This window comes from Cervus canadensis, chromosome 19 (genome assembly GCF_019320065.1).
Source record: "Cervus canadensis isolate Bull #8, Minnesota chromosome 19, ASM1932006v1, whole genome shotgun sequence".
NCBI classification, from domain to species: domain Eukaryota; kingdom Metazoa; phylum Chordata; class Mammalia; order Artiodactyla; family Cervidae; genus Cervus; species Cervus canadensis.
Genome location: NC_057404.1, coordinates 50,001,148 through 50,023,990, shown reverse-complemented (window position 1 = coordinate 50,023,990; position 22,843 = coordinate 50,001,148). Strand labels below are relative to the sequence as shown.

At 42.6% G+C, this 22,843-nt stretch overlaps 1 protein-coding gene across 13 annotated transcripts in view; it reads right to left on the bottom strand.

Annotated features, from left to right (window-relative positions):
- The window catches only part of ALPK1 (alpha kinase 1), a 121,539-nt gene that overhangs the window by 16,866 nt on the left and 81,830 nt on the right, over positions 1–22,843 (bottom strand). For 12 of the 13 annotated variants that reach the window (XM_043438547.1, XM_043438542.1, XM_043438552.1 and 9 more), the window contains 2 exons: positions 6,431–6,629; positions 1,710–1,769 (listed from right to left, as the gene is read on the bottom strand). In XM_043438547.1, coding sequence (XP_043294482.1) covers positions 1,710–1,769; positions 6,431–6,629 — 259 coding nt within the window. Of the gene's footprint in view, positions 1–1,709; positions 1,770–2,088; positions 2,132–6,430; positions 6,630–22,843 lie in introns of those variants that run through there. The other variant, XM_043438553.1, reaches the window with a different exon arrangement.

Below are 22,843 nucleotides of genomic sequence, written 5' to 3'. Positions count from 1 at the left end.
TTGCTGATGATAAAGAATCCACCTGTCAATATAGGAGATGCAAGAGATGCGGGTTTGATCCCTGGACCGGGAAGATCCCCTGGAGTAGGAAATGGCTACCTGCTCCAGTATTCTTGCCTAGAAAGTTTTGTGGACAGAGGAGCCTGGTGAGCTACAGTTCACAGGGTCATAAACAGTCAGACACGACTGAATGTGTGCGTGTGCGCTCACACACTTGCTTCACGGTATCTGAACTTGTCACTCCCAGTACCTGGGATTCTGCTCCCTCCGACTCCTACTTCAGGGCTCATCCTCAATGGTCTTGCCTCCAAGGCTTCCCAGGTTAATTAACTACAGTGTCCCCCCAACTGTCTCGTGGTTCCTGAGAGGAGGGCAGGATCCATCCCATTCACCCAAAATTGGTTTGGATGTTGAAACTGATGATTCCACACATGCACCGAGGGGATATGAAAAGACTTAGTGCTCACATAACGAGCCTTTCTGAGGAGGGCAGGGAAGGCACCTAAGCTGCTCCGTTTGACTGAAGTGAAGGGAGTGGTGGGTGGCTTCTCTTTTTATTTTGATTTGGGTGTGGGGCTGGGGTAAAGGTTTCCACAAGCTAGGCCAAGGTTTACTGATAAATGAGCTTTAAAAAAGCTCAGTCTGTCCAGATGTGGGGCACAAGGGAAGAAGCTGGGGCCTGATAACTGCCAGTGGCCAAACATCAAAAATAGTCAGGCTCTTTATTATAATCTCTCACTATTCTGCACCACACTGACCCCCCTTACTTTCTCCCTGGCTTTTTATCTACATGTGTATGTGTGTTGGCAAGTGCAGAAGATGGAGAATAATGCGTATTGTAGGTTAGTGATGGTGGCCACAGAAGAGAGGTATGTGGTCAATATTTTTATTTCCAATTGGCTTCCCACTGGAAATGTCTACAAGTTTCAGGGAGCTTGAGACCTTATATCCAAGTATATTGAGCTTAAAAGTCAACTAGGGGACTTCCCTAGCTTCAGTGGTTAAGATACTGCACTTCCACTGCAGCGGGCACGGGTTCAATCCCTGGTCCAGGAACTAAGATCCCACATGCCGTGTATGGCACAGCCAAAAAATAGGAATAAAAAAATTTGACCGGGAATTGTGTTCAACTTGTTGGGAAACTTGTTGGCTTAAGCGCCCAGAAATTCAGACAAGATATCTGAGGCTTAAATTACTTGTTACTCAACTATTAGGACTTCCTTCCTTTCATGTATGATTAGCTAGTCTAAGAAATCCATTTCAAAGTAAGTTTTTACTACAGTTTCTCTGTAGCCAAATACAGTTTATTTTTCAGATCACTTAAATACATAAAACTATAAGTGTATTCTCCTGAACTTACAGGGTCAATTTCCATTCACAATTCTTTACAAAGCTTCAGCTGAGCCTTTTCTGAAGCCCAGGGAGTTACCTACTTTCACAGCTAATGCTGATTAGGTACCACACGCCACTCCACAGGGCAATATTAGAAGACGTGGTTGTTTTGTTTTCATTTTTAATAAGAGAAAATGGAAACAGAGAAGTAAACTGCTTGACCGTAGCCACTTCTTTCATCAGGGGCAGAGCCAGTTCCAGGGAGCTCTGGGAATATCCAGTGTACAGTAACTACGAAGCCCTTAGGTTGTTTCTAAGCTGGAACTCCGGTAGGGACAGTGTGTGAAGGTTATGGTGAAGATACGAGAGCACCTTACCCGTTGCTCCGTTGTTGCTTATTAGACTGCTCAGGATATACTCTGCTTTTAAAAGTTTCCCTGAAAAGAAGCAACCAAATGCCACATAATCAGTTTTGAACACGTGCTTTAAATATTACTGCTGTTCATGCTCTAAGGTTAACACATTATACCAGGGAAACATCCTATTTTAAAATTTAAAATCAGTAACCACATCACACACAAAAGTGAAAAAGAAGACACAGCTTTCAGGAGTTGGTAAGATGGGAAGTTATGTAGTAACTGAACCTGCGATTAGACTCACATGTATACACACATGTGTATATGTACACACACACATTCATTTATATGAATAAATAATCCATTCATACAGAGTAAGGCTTGAGAAGTATAGGCAAACCTTTCTCAGAGGCTGCATCTCTTTCTTGTGAAAACTATGCCAGGACTCTAGTCCAAAAGTACAGTTGAGTTGCCTGTGAAGTGAAGAGGACTATTTATAGAATTATTAGGGCTTCCCTGGCGGCCCAATTGGTAAAGAATCCGCCTGCAATGCAGGAGACGGCCTGCAATGTAGGAGACCCAGGTTCAATCTCTGGTCAGGAAGATCCCCTGGAGAAGGAAACAAAAAACCCGCTCCAGGATTCTTGCCTGGGAAACCCCATGGACAGAGGAGCCTGGTGTGCTACAGTCCATGGAGTCGCAAAGAGTTGCACACAGCTTAGTGACTAAACCACCATAGAATCATCAGGAAGGAATTTTCTAGGGGGTTGGTAGAGAAGTTCTTTGTAAACTTTTCACTGACTTCATCAACACCACATAGGAGGGGCCTAACCTATGAATTCATAGGCCTAACCTAATGCATAGGCCTAACCTGTGAATGTAAGTAGGAATCGCAATCACTTATCCTTTTATCCATTTCTGCTTCCAGGTCCCTCTAAGCCCTCCATGGTCTGGTCCCTGGGACTTCTTTGACCTCATCTCTACCTTCTTTCCCTCATCCTCACTCCTACTTTGGTGATAGTGGCTTCCCGACTATCCCTTGAACTATCAGACTTGCTCCCACGTCAGGGTCTTTGTATTTGCAATTATTTTAGTTCGGAATGTTTTTATCTTAGATATCTACAAGGCTTGCTCCCTTCTCTTTTAGGTCTTTGCTCAAATGTCACTTCACTGTCTCATAAGGTCTTCCCTGACCACCCTATTTCACAGTGCACACACAGACATATACCTGATTGTGGCAGAGTGTGTTCCAAAGGTGGTCACAACAATCTCTTCCAACCCACATGTTCTTCTGCAATGTGACCCTGCCATTCCTCCAACAAGAAGTAGAATCTAGAATTTATTTTCCTTCTCCTTGAGCCTGAACTGGCCCTGTGACCTACTGTGGACAAAGGATGTGGCAGACATGACACTGTGTACCTTTCTGGTCTGGACATTAAGAGACACCTCTGGAGTGTGGATGTTTCTCTGGAGCATAGGCTTGTACTTGATCCACTAGGTCCCAGAAATTTCAGTACTGAATTAGTTTTCTCTTAATTACTTGGTGGGGGATTCATTGTGGGTAAATTCAGACTCCACACAGACACTTGGCACAGACTTGTTGCTATTTCTTTTTGGATGGATATATACAAACACATTACTCCCTGGCAAATAGAAGGGGAAACGGTGGAAGTAGGGACAGATATCCTCTTCTCGGCCTCCAAAATTACCTCGGACAGGGACTGCAGCCATGAAATCAGAAGACAATTGCTTCTTGGCAGGAAAAGAGATGACAAACCTAGACAGTGTGTTGAAAAGCAGAGACATTACTCTGCCGACAAAGGTCCATATAGTAAAGGCTGTGGTCTTCCCAGTGGTCAGGTATGGTTGTGAGAGCTGGAGGCATAAAGAAGGCAGAGCACCAAAGAATTGATGCCTTCAAATTGTGGTGCTGGAGAAGAATCCTGAAAGTCCCGGACAGCAAGGAGATCAAACTAGTCAATCTTAAGGGAGATCAACCTTAAATATTCACTGGAAGGACTGATCCTGAAGCTGAAATTCCAGTATTTAGATCATCTGATACAAACAGACAACTCATTGGAAAAGTCTCTGATGCTGGGAAAGATTGAAGGCAAAAGGAGAAGAGGGCATCAGAGGATGAGATGGCTGGACGGCATCACCAATGCAATGAACATGAACTTGGGCAAGCTCCGGGAGATGGTGAGGGACAGAGAGGCCTGGAGTGCTGCAGTCCATGGGGTCTCAAAGAGTCTGACATGACTGGGTGACTGAACGACAACAAAATATATATATATCTATTTGGCTTCCATCTCAGAGCTTGGGCAGAGAGGAAGCTTTCCTCCCCCACTTCTCTGGCTGGGTTAGTAGAGCTGTTCAGTTCCATTTCATAGCTGTGCAAACTTTTAAGAATTTTATGCAAATATTTCACCCCATGAAGCCCAAGGCCCTGTCCCTGCACAGGAATTAAAGCGGCAATCCCCTCCCTTAGACTGTATCCAAGTGTAAATCCCTTTGGTATAGAGTCAGGAGCAGTAATCTATTATTCTGACTTTGAACATCTACCTTTTGTGCATTTAAAAAAATTTAATTTACTATATTTATGTAATGGGAGAAGATTCCGCATTCTCCACGTTGATGGAACTGTACGTCTGACTCTTTATCTCTAATTGTGGCTTGGAAGGTTTTATCTAATTTCAGGCAAGAGTGAGCTGAGCAGGCCCAGGGCATCCTCTCTTGCCTCTGAAATCTCATGATGTTGAATACTTAGACCTTTGGAATGGATTTTGAGTGGATACCAGGAAGGCTGAGTCAAAGGGCAAAACAGGAAGACTGTGCTGTCCCCTCGTATTATTTCCTTACCCGTATAGTATCACACACACACCTCTCCTGCATCAGGGTTTCCCAAATGCTGGGGATTGAGATGCCCTTCCCCTGTACCTTCTTTGCTTTCCAGGACACCGCCCCTGCTCTAAGCCTCCCTTTCTCTCTGGGAAACCCAGCGGAGGTAGAGGCTCAAGAGATGTTTGGGGGCAGATGTTTACAAGTAAGCACCTAATCCTGAGGCTGAGTTTGTTTTCTTCAGGTACTTCTGGCAGTATCTTTGAGGAAATGACAACTCCAACTGCTGGAGAATAGGATCTAGGACTTTTACCTTAGACATGTGATATGTGGGCAGAGAAGTGTACTGCTCATGATGGTATCAAGGCTTAACCCATCATCAGGAGAAAAGTTCTATACTACCTTGGTGAGAGGTGTGAGAACCAACCAACCAACCAACCAACCAAATAAGTGAAAAGATTATTTGCTTGTGTAAAGCAAAGCTATCAATACGCCTGCCTACCAACTTGACCTTGATTAACGAGTCACACTACAGCAAATCAGTGTATTATAAAACATGCCCTCTGTTCCAAGTTCTATTTAATGAGAACAAACATCAGAACACTGCCTGCCCACACCCAGCCCTCATTTTTGGTGCCACCACCCCCTCACCATAGAACATTCTGCTGACACATCATTCCATCTGATGCTGTCAGGAGGAATATTAGCGATTAGGTTTCTCTCATACCTTAAAGATGATAAACCCCGAACATTATAAAAATGTCCCCAATTATGGACATTTGAATTAAGACTTTTTTTCCCCTAAGTTTAACTCTGTTGATGTAGTTACTTTAGAAAACTATATAATAATAAAAAAAAGAAAACTATATAATAAGACCCGGGTACAATTTACACACAGCTGCAAGAACTTGAGAGTGAATGAGCTTGGGCTTTTGAAAAGTTAGCCTCCACAAGCCCATTTCTCTTATGTCCTTTTATCTCTGCCCCTCTCTGTATTCAGCAACTGTCTCATTCAGTATAGTCAGTACAGCTCCTTTTCAAAGGAAATGAAGTAGTTAAAAGATATTTTAACCTCTTCAAGTCCAGAGTTATTAAAACAATAGCAATAACTAAACTCAGTTTTAAAAATGAGCCAGTTCTGTTTCTGGGAGAGGCAACTTGCATTCTATTTTCGTCCTTTACCCTTTCAGTCTTGGAAATGAGTACAGCACGCTACAGGTTTCTAAATCTTATGGTTATCAGTAATTTAAATAATTCAAGAATTCTATGGAAGTGAACTTTGCTAACACAGAGCAGGCCCCTGCCCCCACCAGCCCTCCTCTACATTACAGCCTCAGTTAGAATGTCAGCCTCATTTTTCATTTCATTCAGAGTGACAGAAGGGAAAAAAAAAGATACTTTAAGGCCTAATCAGGTACTGTACCGGTGCTCCTAGTGATGGAAAAAAAATCTCAAATTACTTCAGTGGGTTTGTCAGCTCTATTGTTAGCATAGTCAAGTGGCCCTACAGAAAGGAGACAGGAGAGCTAAGAGAAAATAGTAGAATTCTAATCTGCTTTTTAAAGGCTCTTGGTCAGAAGTATAGCAATTCAGATACCCCTGTTTGAAAGCAGCGGGACAGATTTGTTAGACGACAAAAGCTCCAATTAGTATTTTCCACCCCCTTTCACAATTTTCTCTATTGCTTTTGGCTCTGAAACCCTTTATGCCAGGCCCTTTGTGCTGGCAAGAGGCGGGTGGAAGGGCGCCGCGGCAGGCCGGCCGGCGGGAGCGCGGGAGGCGGCAAGGGGAGGCCCGCGGGCCTCGGTTCCCGCCGGCCCCGCGGAAGTCAAGGAGCCCCGGGGGCAGACGCGCCCCGGACCGGGCGCCGCCGGGACCTGGGGGGCCCGCCAGAGGACGCCTACCTGCGTGCATTGAGATTCGGGCCTGGCGGACGACCAGCTGCGGGGCGATGGGCGTCGCGGGCTGCAGCCTGTGCAGCGCTTTGGCGACCCGCAGCAGCTGGCCCGAGGCGTCGAGCCCGTACAGGAGACGGTCGCTCAGGAACACGACGGCGGCGGCCGTGGCGCAGTCCCGGGCGAGGATGGAGGCTTTCAGGGACGCCTGGGGGAACATCCACCGGACACCATCAACGGGACCGAAAGAACGCCCGGCAGAAGAGAGAGCAGTCTTGGGACCAGGCTAGTCTAGGTATTGCGATCAAAAGAACAACAACAAAACCTAGATCTAGGAGAGGAACCAGCAGGCGACTGGAGCCAAAGACAGTCATCATCATCGTCGTCATCCCAGTTCATTTGTGGGAGAAACTATTTTTTATTCCTTTTTCCCTATTACATTTCTAAAATTATAGAGGTGATAAAATGCATATATCCTGTTATTAAAAATCCAAACAATACCAAGTCAAAATTAAATGTGCCCCTTTGCTTCCCGATGCTCTAACTTATTTTCCCCCTGCCTCCCACCAATTTCATTCTTGTTCTTCCTGATAATGGTTTCTCAGAGATCTTTCCAGAACTTCCTCTACCCTTTTATGTATATTTAGACATTGATTGATTCCTTGCGGTGCCTTACTTTCTTCCTCCCTTTCTCCTTTTCTCCCCTTTTTCTTTCTTCTCTCTTTTCTCTCCCTTTCTTTTCCTTCCTTTCCTTCCTAAATGAAATTACACTAGACATACTGTTGTGCTATTTGGTTTCTTCAGTCATCATAACATCTAGAATAGCTTTCCACATCAGTGCATAACACCCTGCTTCATTTATTACCTACATTTTAACTAATAAGAAATACAGAATTCTAGGTAATGTTTTATATTTATATGATCATGTTTAGTGAATGAATAAAATAAGAAACAGACATGAAAGTATAACGAAGAGTGAGAAATAGAGATTTAAATGAGGCAAAGTTTTATGGAAAAACAACATATTTAGGGCTTTTAAAGTATTATACAGTGAGTGAAAGTCACTCAGTTGTGTCCGACTCTTTGCAACCCCATGGACCATACAGTCCATGGAATTCTCCAGGCCAGAATACTGGAGTGGGTAGCCTTTCCCTTCTCCAGGGGATCTTCCCAACCCAGGGATCCGACCCAGGTCTCCCGCATTGCAGGCAGATTCTTTACCAGCTGAGCCACAGGGGAAGCCCAAGAATACTGGAGTGGGTATCCTATCCCTTCTCCGGCGGACCTTCAGCCAGATTCCTTACCAACTGAGCTATCAGGGAAGCCTAAGATATTATATTAAAGGCATTATTACACTAAAGACATTAAAAGTCATACAGCTGATAACATAAATGAATTTATCACCCATTTGCTAAACTGAATCAAGTAGACTGTTTTCTGGGCTTGTTAGTTCACATATGAAGCCTAGAAAGCACTGTAAGCATTGCCCATCTTCCTAATCTTTTTATACAAACACTGCTTTCTTCATCACATAAGTACTAACATTTATGGGGCAAAACTAGGTACCAGGCACAGTGCTAAGAGCTTTATATGTATTAATTTATTTAATCATCACCAAAAATCCAAAGAGGCAGATTCTATTTAATTATCAAAATCAGTATTTTAATCATCCAATTGAATTATTTCTCCCATTCTGACTCCAAATCCTACTGGGTTGGCCAAAAACGTTCATTTGGATTTTTCCAGAACATCCTATGGAAAACCCAAATGAATGTTTTGGCCAACTCAATATTTCTTTTCATTTATACCTTGCTACCAAGAGCCACCACAATAATCCTCTTTTCAAACTAATGCATTCTTGTTAAGGCTTTTAACCTATTACTGTGTTTTTTAAGTTTAAAAAGTGATAATGTGCTCTTGTATTTGTTCTTTTGTTCTGAGTTGATCACTGTTGAAATTGTGACATTAATAGTAGTACCACTTGTTAGGGGGATATCTCTTCTCTCCTTTTGATGTTTCCTTCCATGTGCAGGGAACTCAGTTACTGTAGCACTCCTGGCCTCTTTCTACTTATTCTGCCCCAGGAGAGGGGGACGATTTTGATTGGTAAACTTGGGAAGAAACTGGGCATGCATTGCTGAGCTCCTCAGTTTTTTCTTTGGGGATCAGAGTGTCTGAAGGAAATAGGGATTCTTCTCTGCTCTTCTGTGTCAGGCCTTCTCTAGAAAACCATCCTATGTGGGGTGTTCTGCTTGGTTTGGTAATCTCTGTGACTGAATGGGGAAGTCAGCATAATTCTGGGGTTCATCTAGCAGAACCCCTTGCCCTAAAACCTAGCTGTAACTTCCAAGTTAGCCTTTGTCAGAATTAAAGGTAATATTTAATCTCTTGTCTCCCTAACTCTTTTGTTTTATTTCTTAGGAGGGTAAGAGGGTTGTTATTTATGGGATCTGCCCAAAGACCCCAATGTTAATCATTACCTAACACACCATGTGTGCTGTGTGGTAAGTCGCTTCAGTTGTGTCTGAAACCTTTGTGACTCTTTGTGTCCAAGGGATTCTCCAGGCAAGAATACTAGAGTGCCCTCATCCAGGGGACCTTTCCCACCCAGGGATCGAACCTGCATCTCTTTAGGTCTCCTGCATAGGCAGGCGGGTTCTTTATCACGAGTGCCATCTGGGAAGTCCACCTAACACACATAACCCTTTCTAAAGGAAACTGCTCTGCCCACTGCTCCTGCCTTTGAAGCAGCAACGTTTTGTGTTGACCTTGATCCCCTCTCCCCATCTTACCACCAGCTGAAGGCTAACCTAAGAGTACCTACCTCATACCTAGCCCATGACTCTCTGGCCTGGATTGAAAAATGAATTTATCAATCTAAACTAAGAAACACAGAATTTTCCAGTTGCTGCAGGATAGGAAGAAGCAGAGAGTAGAGTTTAGCTAAGCTACATTTATGTATAACACCCGTGTGAAGGTCCGAGAATGTGACTGTGAATCCAGATCCACATTTTCACCAATGCTATTATTAGAGTTACAGGCTTCCTTTATCATCCCATGTGTATCTTCATAATAATGTACACCCTATTCTATGAATTTGCTTGTGTGCCTCTGTTTAACTCAACCAAAAATGCCTAACTAAAACTGAAATGCTCGAAACTTCTATTGAGGATTGTCAAGTAAACCATCAACCTAAAAAACACAAGTTTTAAAATGAGAACAAGTCAGTCATTTGACATTTGTAAGACATAAATTTAAAGGTAGAAAAGGAAGCTGCTGGCTTTATGTATGCCCAGCTCTGTTTAATGTGGAGTATCTGATCAAGAGTTCCCTCTACATTAGGTGCACAACAACACGGCCCTTTGGTTTGCAACCTCAGCGGCTATCTGCAGAACGTGCAGCATCTGCCACTGCCAGGCTCTCTTAAACCGTTCTTTGAAACAGCAGCTCTATTCCTGTCACCCTGCTCATGACCCTGTGGAGGGGACTCAGCAAGCCACAGTGAGCCCCTTCTCGTAGAGGTGCATGCCTGATGTTTAGTTCTGCTCTTCATTCTCATTCTGGGTAAGAGTACCTACGTGGGATGCAATGTTCAGAGGCAGGTCTGTTCTCCAGGGCTGATTCTCCTCCCTTTCCTCCTTGACAATAATGGTTTCCATCTTTGTAGGACCATATAGTTTATGAAAAATGTTCACACAAATGATTTCATTTATATTTATAGTAACTACAAAATCTAAGTAGGGTAGGGAAACGGAGACTGAGAGGTCGACTTTCCAAAGTTACAAAGTCAAAAGGGTCAGGGTCAGGCAGGCAGGAACTCAAGTCTCTATCATTTTTTTTCCCCCCCTTTTCTGTTGTGGTAAAAAGCACAGAACATAAAATTTACCATCTTAGCTTTTTTGAAGTATGGCATTCAGTAGTGTTAAGTGTATTCACATTGTTGTAAATTAGATCTTCAGAACTTTTTTATCTTGCAAATATGAAACTCAATACACATTAAACAAACCCTTTCTCCCTTCTCTCTAGCCCCTGGTAACCACCGTTTTACTTTCTGTTTCTATGAATTTGACTCTTCTAAGGTATGTCATACTAGTGAATCATACAGATTTTGTCTTTCTGTGACTGGCTTACTTGACTTAGCATAAAGTCTTTAAGGTTCATCTGTGTTGTAGTATGTGACAAAATTTCCTTCCTTTAAAATGTTGTATGGAATATAACAAAATATACCAGTTTTTGTTTATCCATTCATCTGTCAGTGGACATTTGATTTGCTTCCACAGCTTGACTACTGTGAATAGCACTGCTATGAACATGGGTGTACAAATATCTCTTTGAGGCCCTGCTTTCAATTCTTTCAGATATATACCAAGAAGTGCAATGGCTGGATTAAATGGTAGTTACATTTTTAAGTTTTTGAGGAGCCGCCACACTGTTTTCCATAGAGTTTACACCATTTTACAATACTGTTAGGGGAAGCACACTGATTGAAACCGCCCACCCTGGCCATGCACCACAGTAACCATTTGCATGAGTTGTTTTATGACAGGAGATCCTGATAAGGAATACGGAACTAATAGGCCACCACCAGCCGGAAGAGTTCGGGAAAGGTTGAAAGGAGACACCACGTGTCCGTCCACTTCCCAGAATCCCTCTCACTAGCATCCATCTTGGCTGAGCGATGCGTGTGCCACCAGGAAAGACTCTGAATTAGAATGATTGGCCAAAGACCATCCGGAAACTAATCCCATCACCATAAAACCCAAGACTGCGAGCCACGTGGCAGAGCAGTTCTCCTGGGTTCCCTTTACCTCCTGCTCTCCACCCGGGCGCCCTTTCCCAATAAAATCTCTTGGTTTGTCAGCACATGTGTCTCCTCGGATAATCATTTCCGAGTGTTAGACAAGAGCCCAGTTTCGGGCTCTGGAAGGGATCCCCCTTCCTGTAACAATACCACCAACAGTGCACAGAGCTTCAGTTTCTTCACAACCTCAGCTAATACTTGAGGAACTCAAGTCTCTTGAGGGTCAGTCTTTCTTCTGCTTCCCCCCTGTGTCTGATCAAGGTGATTCTGGGCAGGGCCTAATCTGCACAGGAATCTGGGCATAGGAATCTGAGTCTTTGGAGCTTGAACTCTTCACTTACTGAGTTCAAACAGTGGTTCTTAGGAAGCTCTATCCTGTATTATGATTAAAAAATTTCTAAGAAAAAAAGAAAAACAGGGGCAAATAAAAACAAATCCCAATTGAAAAGAGTGTTCTTGTTATGTATTTTAAAATAAGGGAAAGAAAACTTTCCAGGAGATGACCTTTAATTTCAGTATTTTAAACCTCTCTAGTGGAAGCTGGTATGTACCATGAGACGAAATGATAATTTGGTGATTAACTGGAGATTATTCCAACTGGGCATTCCTTACACAGCTGAAAGGATGCTCTGTGAGTCTAGTGAGGTGGTCTTCCCGAGTTGAGGAGATGGAACTTCTAAGAGTCTGTGGAAGATAAGGTGGCCAGAGTTCACAGAGCAAAGTACCAGAAGGAGAGAGCTGCACAAAGAAAGAAATCCAGAGATCTGCAGAAGGTCCCCTTGAATCTTCAGAATACTGATCAGCTCATGTTTGGAAAGACACCACCCAAGACTGGGGAAAGAACCACTTGATTGGAACAGAGGGAACAATCCCCAAGCCTCATGTAGTTTGTATTTCTTCCAGCCAGAGTAGGAAATCATGTCGTTCACAGGGCATGGGGTAGGGTGTTCAGAAATGTAATGCTTTAGTAGTGAGATAAAATTAACTTCAGAGAAAGCGGCTCTTGGCCCACTCTGAAAGTTTAGAAGCAAGCTTGAAATGGATCAAACTATTTCCTAACTTGACTGAGGTCCAGGAAAAAGTTCAAGAATATTTACAGGCACACAAAGAATCTGCCATATCATAAGGTAAAATTTATAATACCTAGAATCCAGCCAAAAATTAGCAGGCATGAAAGAAGCCTATACTAAAGAGGAAAAGAAATCAATAGAAGTTGAACCCCAAATGACACTCAAAACTGTATTTCTTAAGTTCAAGAAGGTACAGTAAAAATTAGGTGGAGTTAGGGACATCAGAGATATAAAAATGATCCAAATTCACTTCTAGGGATAAAAAATGTCTGAGATGAAACCATAAGTATCTGGATTGTGTCCAAGGTCTTCCGTTCATTTGCCATGGCAAGTTACTTAACCTCTCTGAGTCTCAATTTCCTCATCTGTGACACGTGGATAATATCGATTTTTAGTGCTGTTTGAGAATTAGAAGAAAGGTGGGTCAAATGTTCAGCACAGAGCCTGGCACATTATGGGTGCTTCATAAATGAAGGGGTACAACGTAGGGAAGAGAATTTAATCCCTGTGCTCCCATTCCCCTGTATGGCAAAATAGCAACAAGCGAAGATAGACTCCTAAAATAAATGTCAGTGGAGTTTTCAATAGAGCAAAAAGGAAATAACAGATCATTCCTATAGCATCTCTAAGGTTTATCTCAGAAAATGGTGAAGCCTCTCATTTAATTTCTTTCTTCTCTTTACCCTGTCTAAGGAGTGATATTACTAGAAACTGAGAAAAGAAAATGAGCAGGCTCCATGGCAGTTGGTGAAGGAAAGCTGGTGCTTGAAAGACAGCTTTCTCAGCATGCACGGGCGAGCTGCTTTTGGCTGTGGCCAATGGAGGAATCCCCCCCGAGCACCTGTAAAGGATGCTGCAAACACCCTATTCTGTGTCCCGCGTGAACACGCCATATATTTGAGCAGAGAACATTGCCTCATCTATTTTTCCCCCTTCCACTCTTAATAGGTTGGAGCACAAAAGCCTGAGAGAGGGTGACCTGCCAGACAAAGGCCCTTTGAGTTCCTTGGAAAAGTAGACTTGGAGGAGGATGGAAGGAATCCAAGTGGCCCTATTATTTCCACTTGCACTAATTAGACATTTTTCTGTCAGCTATTGAGCACGGCTGAGAGGCCAAACTCTCTGAATTCGTTTCTAAAGTGTTTACAGAAGTTTGCATCTGTTTGTGTCTCTTCAGGAGGAAAATAAGCACTTCAATAGCATTGTGGAAAATCTAAACGAAGCATCCTATTCTGGAGGGCCTGGCGTCCCCACAGCTGCATAATTTAACTTCGCTCAGGGCCCGAACCTTTCGCATCTCACTCCAAAACCTAACGACGCAAAATGCAGAGAAAGTCAACTCAGGGGAATCTTTTCTTTCTTGTCATTGTCTTTCCTCTCCCTCCTTTGAAATGGCGGCCTGCTGTGCATCACATACAGATCTGGGTGGGTATCATGCTTGCAGTCCTGCTCTCGCGTTTCTACCAGCACTCTGAGAAATTAATACCCACTTTCATTTGCTGCCAAGTGAGGGGATAGCAAATTCCTCAGCAGCAAAGCCGAATACATCACCATCCTGGGAATCTCCCCCAAGTGTCTGCCCGGGGAGCACTCTGACTTCAGAAGGGGAAGAATGAAAGGGGGCCCCGGGTGTGTGGTAGGGAAGGACGCTGAAGAGAAAGTTTCCCTACATGGCAAACTGTGCCTGGGTTATGCACAATTAGATTAACATGAAAGAGAGCCCCTTTCCCTCCCCCACCCCCCAAAAAAGAAAGAAAAAGAAAACAACACAAAAACCCTAACCCACTGACTACGTGGCAGTACCTTTGAAATGCATATTGGTCTACACGGTATTTGATTCAGGGGTCTTTTTGTTTGGGTTTTTAGGCCCACGACTGACCTGCCATCACAGAGTACTCAAAAATAAAATCTTCTAAGATGGTGTCACAGTAACAGAATTTTAGTGATGGAACCAATATAGCGTAAGTCAAAATTTTTTTAAAAAAGGAATTCTATTCCTTTATCTTTGCTCAGAGGCTGACTTAAGAGAAAGCTTGTCCAAATAGGCACTAAATTGTGCTTTTCTTGTTGAGTGAACCTGTTTAAATGAAAATATATGGACACAGACAAAGCAGTGTGTATGCTGGATTTCTAAAGATAGGCTTACAAATGTGCACACACACATACCCCACATTTTTTCACATCTGTTTTCAGGATGGGAAATATGGGGTTCTAATTGAGTTTATGGTGCAAAGGGGAACTTCGTGGCGAGGAAGCTGAGTCAGGTGGTAAAGGAATTAAACTCCACAATGAGATTTCAATACACAGATGATTGAAAAAATGCTAAAGAGTCTGTTCTTTTACTGAACAGCAGCAAGGAAAAGTGTGTGCAGTTTCCGTAGTCCCTTGCATTAACGCTAGCCCCTCCCAGCGCTGAGCATCAAGTTTGGGTCCCAGCTATGGGTTCAAAGCCATGATGTGTTCACAGCAATGACAATGGCAGCTGTTCTCAAGGGGGGCTGGGTGAGGGGACTCAGAACCAAAGCCATCTGGCATTGCAATTGGCAGGCGCAGTGTAAAGGGAAATTATTGCTGCATAGCAAATTGGGAGATAGGAAAAAGGCAGGGGAAAGGGAGAGGGAGAAACGTCCCGAGGTGAGGAATTAGCAGAATAAACAAATGAAAAGTGATTGACGCCTACATAGTTACGTGTCAACAATAAAGCAGAGTAACAGTCAACCGATCCAACTGGACTCCTCAAGGTCAAGGGAAGACCAAGCGCAAATGCTCCATGTTTGTTCACCCATTGAACCATGAGGAGGAGGAGGAGGGGAAAATCCTGAACTTTCTTACAGTTTATGCTCAGGGCTTATTAATATTTCATCAAACTTTCCTTCATTTTACCAGTGGAACATGCAGATTCAAGCACTTTCAGAAAAGAATTATTGATGTAACATTTTTCTTGATCCCAATACCTGAAGATAATATTTTGGATCATCTATCCCCGCTTTCTTACCCTCCCTCTCACACATCTACTGTGAATGGAATTGTGTTGTCTGTTGAAAGAAAAAGAAAGCAATATCAAAATAGATCCACCAGGATGCTGGTGAAGCTCATGGCCCCTGAGTACCATGGACCTGCACCTGTCTTCTGGATTCCAGGTTGCTATGGCCGCAATGACTCCTGTCATCATTCTTGGTGAGTTCAGGCTCCATACTGATGATTTACCCAGCACACATGATTTACCCTGTCTCTGTTGCCTCCTTGTCTCCAGTGAGCTTGCTCTATGCTCAACCTTAGTCACTCTCGTGGTCAGAACTTGCCATTTGATTTTCTGATCTTTATCTCCTATTCTCCCAGCTTTCTTCCTGGATAGCCCAACTTTGGTGATTCTGCAACACTTTGGGGATGTCCACACTGTCTGCTAACCCTACTGTTTTGTTTGTTTGTTTGGCTATGCCATCAGCCCCTCATGTCCTCACCTGTCCCTTTAAATTCCATGGTGCATCAACATAACAGCTTTTTAATAAGCATCCTTGATTCCTTTGCCACTTTCTCCTTCCGCCATATTTGTCTGGCAAGTCTAACCATGTTTACTGTTAAGGGGAAATGTTGGCCTCATATTAGAATCACCGGAGGAAGCTTTTTAAAAATCTTTATGCCCAGATGGCACCCTTGGCCTGTAAAATCAGAATCTCTGGACGTGTGCCCAGGCATCAGTTGCTCCTTACCATGCCCAGGTGATACCAATGATCCCCAGGTGGTTCCAATGATCCCAGCTTTGAAACCACTGTCCCTCACCTTTAGCCTCTTTCCCCACCCTTCCCTCCCTCCCCCCTGATGGGAGTGGAGTGAGTTTTCTGATGGGAATGGCACAGCAGGCGCAGACCTTCTTCTTTCCTCTCTTCGAATCTTCCTCCCTGCTCTACAAAAAGGGAAGGGGCCTGGCAGCCACAAGATGCGTGAAGAATTTTCCAACTACTTGCCCAAAAACCTAAAGCTACGTTCTCCTGTTTTAGAATAATAAAGGTTGCTCTTTTACGTCTGTCTTTCAGTAGGTTCTGAACACAGGAGGAGAAGATGAATGTTATTTATTGTCACTTAATATTTTCAAATTATATCTAATTCTCTGCCTAACCTGGGCTTCTACCTAAGCAAATGAATGTGGCTGGAGAAAAAGACACAACTGTAACACTTTAAATTTATGACCATAACCTGAAGCTGGCCCTCAGCGTGGCCAGACAATCCAGCTACTTTACACCTTTGCTCCCTAAAGCTGCCCTTTAACCTCCTCTACTCAACTGATGACCTGGCTTCTGAATTCACTAATAGTCAGTGAGGTGAGAGCTTCCTTATTCTCTTCCCCAAATCTGCCAACCCGCTTGTGTTATAACTCATGTGTTCTCTCTACCCCTACTGGCATGTTTAAGACCAATCACCACTTATATACTCAAATCTATCTTGCCTTCTTTACTCTAGGACATGATGCCTGTAAACACTTTCTTTCACTTCTGCATCATTCATTTCCTCATCTCTGCTGGATCATTCTCATCAGCATACAAACACTGTAGCTTCCATCTTAAAAAGTCCTTCCTTAACCATATACCTCTTAGTCCTTTCAGGATGATATAACAATAATGTCATAAACTGGGTATTTTATGAGCAATAGAAGTTTATTTCTCATAGTTCTGGGGATTGGGAAGTCCAAGATTAAGGAACCAGCAGATCTGATGTTGGGTGAGGGTGTTCTTCCTGGTTTACAGGTGGCATCTTTTCTCCGTGTCTCTCTGGAACCTCTTTTTAAGGGCACTAATCCCATTCATGAGGACTCTGTCCTCAAGGCCTAATCACTTCCCCAAATCATCTCCTCCCAAACCATCACCTTGAAGGGTAGGATCTCAGCCTATGAATGTGGGAGGTAAGGGTACAAATACCCAGTCCCCAGCATTCTCCTTCTAGCACCTGTCCCATTTCTATGTCGCTCGTTACAGTCAATCTCAAGAGAGTTGTCTAAACTCACTGTCATGCTTTCTCGCCTCCCACTTTTTAAAAAATCTGTAGCTTTCATCCCCAACACTCCACTGAACCCATTCTTTTAAAGGTTGCCAACAGCCTCCAAATCCAATGATCATTTATTAATCCTCATCTTATTCAAACTCCTAGAAGCATTTGGCTGTGACAATCAATCCCTCCTTTTTTATTCATGTGACTTCTGGTATTTCACACTCTCCTGGTTTTCTTTCTCCTTCATTGACTGCTCACTCTACTTTACTGGCACATCCTTTTCCAGCCTCTGAATGTTGACAGCCCAAGGATTCAGTCCTAAGACTGCTTCCGTTCTCTAGCACACACTCATTTAGACGGTCCCCTGGTCTCAAATATGACTCATGTTGATAACTCCAAACTAAAACACTATCCTATTGTCAAGCAATTATCCTCCAATTAAAAATAAATACATTTAAGTTAAAAAAGAAAAAAAATACTCTTCTGAGTCTCTTTCCTGCAGTGCTGTGCAGTATACGAAATTGCCTACGCAATAAATAGCCTGATGTGGATGTCAGTTACATATCTCAAACTTAATATGTTTGAAACAGAACACTTTAATTTCTCTTCTGTACTTGCTTCTCCATTTCAATAATGACAACTCATTCCTTCATTTGCTGAGGACAAAACTTTAGAGTTTTCACTCTGTTTGTGACTCTTCTCTCATACTCTATATTAATCCATCTGCAAATGATACTGGCTACACCTTTTTTAAAAAAATATTTATTTAAAAAAATTGGAGTATAGGGCTTCCCTGGTGGCTCGGTGGTTGCATTGATCTGCATTGATCTGCCTGTCAATGCAGGGGTCACAGGTTCAATCCCTGCTCTGGGAAGATACCACATGCTGAAGAGCAACTGAGTCCATGCACCATAACGATTGAGCCTATGCTCTGGAGCCTGGGAACCGCAACTACTGAAGCCCGTGAACCCTGGAGCCCATGCTCAGCAACAAGAGAAGTCTCCACGATGAGAATCCTGCGTGCCACAACTAGAAAGGAGCTCCTGTTTGCAGCAACTAGAGAAAGCCCATGCAGCAGTGAAGACCCAGCACAGCCAAAAAATAGATTAGTTAATTTAAAAAACTGGAGTATGATCGTTTTTCAGTGTTGTGTTAGTTTCTGCCGTACAACACTATGAATCAGCTATAAGTATATATATATATATCCCTTCCCTCTTGAACCTTTCTCCCACCCCCTCATCCCACTCCTCTAGGTCATCACAGAATACTGAGCTGAGCTGTATACAGCCGGTTCCCACCTTGAAAATATGCACAAGCCCTGACCACTTTTCATCTCCTCTAGAGCAACCACTTTAATTCAAGCCATTATTGTAAATTTGCCCTCCCTTATCCTGCTGTTCTCTGTCTGGCTGCCCTTTCCAATAAAGTCTCTTGCTTTGTCAGCGTGTGTGTCTCCTCAGACAACTCATTTCCAAGTGTTAGACAAGAGTCCACTCTTGGGCCCTGGAAGGGTCCCCCTTCCTGCAACAATGCTGAAGCTGAAGCTCCAATACTTTGGCCACCTGATGCGAAGAGTCAACGCATTGGAAAAGACCCTGATTGCTGAGAAAGATTGAGGGCAAGAGGAGAAGGGGACAACAGAGGATGAGATGGTTGGGTGATATCACTGGCTCGAAGGACATGAGTTTGAGCAAGCTCTGGGAGTTGGTGAAGGACAGGGAAGCCTGGCGTGCTGCATTTCATGGGGTTGCAAAGAGTCGGGCATGACTCGGCGACTGAACAACATGCACCGTTCTAAGCATTCCATGTTATACATTCACTGAATCCTCTAAACAATTTATAAAGTGGGTAGTTATACCATTGTAGAGGTAGAGAAATGGAAGCCAAGTGTTTAGGTAAGGTGCCCAAGATAACAAAGCTAATAAGAGGCAGCACTAGGATTCCAACCCAGGTAGTCCAGCCCAAGTCAGCTTCCTTAATCCCTATCTATATGACTTTAATTTCAGCAAGACTGTCATTGCCATTGTTATCAAAACCACATACTAGCATAGTGGCAGACACAGAGTACAAAGAGCTGTTTGGACCTCATTGTCCCTAGGACTTTTCATTTGTTCTTAAAGTAATAATTATCATTGAAAGGTTTGAGAGCTTAATTATGCCTGTTGCAATTTTAAAAGCTACGGATGATTAGAGAAACAAATAGACTGATTTGTCACTTTATAATCTTATTATCCAAGAGAATCACATTTATATAAGCAAAGCAGAAATAAATGTTTTAAAGTAAGGGGTTAGCCTTGCTGTAATAAAACCTCATTAAAAAAAAATCTCATACTACTAAACTAGGAAGTTATTCACAAAGTATGAATGGTTATTCACTAAATCAGAATCTCTGGATAGTAGAACTTGTGGAAAAAAATTTCAGAAGCTAAACTTTTCCTCATTCTTTGTCTCCCTCCCCAGCTAATGCATATTCCCACACAGATACACACAGATATACAGACACACAGACACAGACACACAGGTAATCCTGATTCAGTCAGTCCCTTGAGCAGTATTTAGAATCTCAACCATAAATTACTAAAATCATAAGCAAATCTAAATTATGTGCATTTTAAGCATATTAAGCAAAGATTTGGCCTTACACAAAGAATGACGAGAGGCTGCTGTAGTCCTGTGTTCAAAGTCATAAAATGTGAGGCTTACTGAGAGAGAACGTTAGAGGTCTGACTCCTATGCCCCTGTAACATTCTCCTTGACAATGACTCCAGAGGCGTAGAGGTATCAATTTTATATACAGTGCCAGTGGGAATAATTCGTGACTGCAAGAAAATCCAACCAGTCCATCCTAAAGGAGATCAGTCTTGGGTGTTCATTGGAAGGACTGAGGCTGAAGCTGAAACTCCAATACTTTGGCCATCTGATGCGAAGAGTTGATTCACTGGAAAAGACCCTAATGCTGAGAGGGATTGGGGGCAGGAGGAGAAGGGGACGACAGAGGATGAGATGGCTGGACGGCATCACCGACTCGATGGACCTGAGTTTGAGTAAACTCCGGGAGTTGGTGATGGACAGGGAGGCCTGGAATGCTGCGGTTCATGGGGTCGCAAAGAGTCGGACATGACTGAGCGACTGAACTGAACTGAACATGATAGAAGGTTTTCAGTAACCATGAAAGAAACATATTTTGCTTTCAGTATTTACACGGTAAAGAAATATAAAAAGTTCTAGAACTGGGTCGGTAATACTTTCAAAATGTGATGGATTGTACATATGTATGGAAAAAAAGTCAGTTTATTTGAGACTATTCTCAGGAGGAAGAGAGTCAAATTAGTTACTAGGGGGAGATACTGTGGGAAAGTGAAAAATAATGGGCTTGGATTGAACTGAGGCACTACTTGCTTTGGACCTCATTGTCCAAACTAAGGAAGTTACTTAATTTTTAAAATTTCATTCTGTTATATATAAAATAAGGATAATAAAACCACAGAGATTCCTGAGAAAATTAAAGAAAAATATATGTAAAGTGTCTTGCACTTAGTAGATACACAATGAATAACATTATTTTGAGAGTGGACTGATGGTAGGTCTGTAGAATCAGTGTCTCATATCTCAAAATATAATGAAAATTTTAAACGTTTCCACCAAAGTTTACCATTGAGAAAGAAAGTAAGCTTTACTGTAACATTTTAAAAAGTGGGTAGACCGTGGCCCCTTCCTTTGCCTGTATATCAGATGGTGACTCATGACAAACTGCACAGAGGAATTCCTCATCTTGGAGGGGCTGATGATGAGGACTCACCCACTGAACTGTTTCAGTTTATTATATTGCAGTTATACCTGGTTAAGTAGATTCACAGTTTATATTATCACAAATCAAAAACACTTCAGGAATAATTCATAATAAGAGAGGGAAAGACTGCAAAAATCTCAAGGCAAAGGTCTTTAAACAATAGTCAAATGTAAAGAGTTTGGACATCTTTGCTTTATAAACAGACAAGTGCTAGTTTTGTGTTTTGGCAGCGTGTGTGTGTGCTTAGTCGTGTCCGACTCTTTGTGACCCCATGGACTGTAGCCCTCCAGGCTCCTCTGTCCATGGGGTTCTCCAGGCAAGCATACTGGAGTGGGTTGCCATTTCCTCCTCCAGGAGATCTTCCTAACCCAGGGACTGAACCTGTGTCTTTTGTGCTCCTGTATTGGCAGGTGGATTCTTTACCACTGAACTACCTGGGCAGCCCACTTTGGCAGTATCACAGCCAATAAGTTTTATCTGAGGTGTGATTATTGCTAATGGAAACAGACAAGTGCTCCAAATTTACTAGCCTTTTCTGTGATGACAAGTAGCTGACAACAGTATGTTATCCAACAGGTATTCTGAAAATATTTTTCAGATAATGATACTGGAAGTGTTTTCAGCATTGTCATTTTAAAAGAAAGTATCTATATTAAAAACACTGACACAAATGGGAAACTTTCAACCTGTTTAAAAATCTTCCAAATGAAGAATTTGAATGAGTTTCGACATCCTTTGTTAAAACGTAATGTCAGAGGAATCAACCTGCCTGACTTCAGACTATACTACAAAGCCACAGTCATCAAGACAGTATGGTCTGGCACAAAGACAGAAATATAGATCAATGGAACAGAATAGAAAGCCCAGAGATAAATCCACGAACCTATGGACACCTTATCTTCGACAAAGGAGGCAAAGATATACAATGGAAAAAAGACAACCTCTTTAACAAGTGGTGCTGGGAAAACTGGTCAACCACTTGTAAAAGAATGAAACTAGAACACTTTCTAACACCATACACAAAAATAAACTCAAAAATGGATTAAAGATCTAAATGTAAGACCAGAAACTATAAAACTCCTAGAGGAGAACATAGGCAAAACACTCTCCGACATAAATCACAGCAGGATCCTCTGTGACCCACATCCCAGAATATTGGAAATAAAAGCAAAAATAAACAAATGGGACCTAATGAAACTTAAAAACTTTTGCACAACAAAGGAAACTATAAGCAAGGTGAAAAGACAGCCCTCAGATTGGGAGAAAATAATAGCAAATGAAGAAACAGACAAAGGATTAATCTCAAAAATATACAAGCAACTCCTGCAGCTCAATTCCAGAAAAATAAATGACCCAATCAAAAAATGGGCCAAAGAACTAAACAGACATTTCTCCAAAGAAGACATACAGATGGCTAACAAACACATGAAAAGATGCTCAACATCACTCATTATTAGAGAAATGCAAATCAAAACCACAATGAGGTACCATTACACACCAGTCAGGATGGCTGCTATCCAAAAGTCTACAAGCAATAAATGCTGGAGAGGGTGTGGAGAAAAGGGAACCCTCTTACACTGTTGGTGGGAATGCAAACTAGTACAGCCGCTATGGAAAACAGTGTGGAGATTTCTTAAAAAACTGGAAATAGAACTGCCATATGACCCAGCAATCCCACTTCTGGGCATACACACTGAGGAAACCAGATCTGAAAGAGACACGTGCACCCCAATGTTCATCGCAGCACTGTTTATAATAGCCAGGATATGGAAGCAACC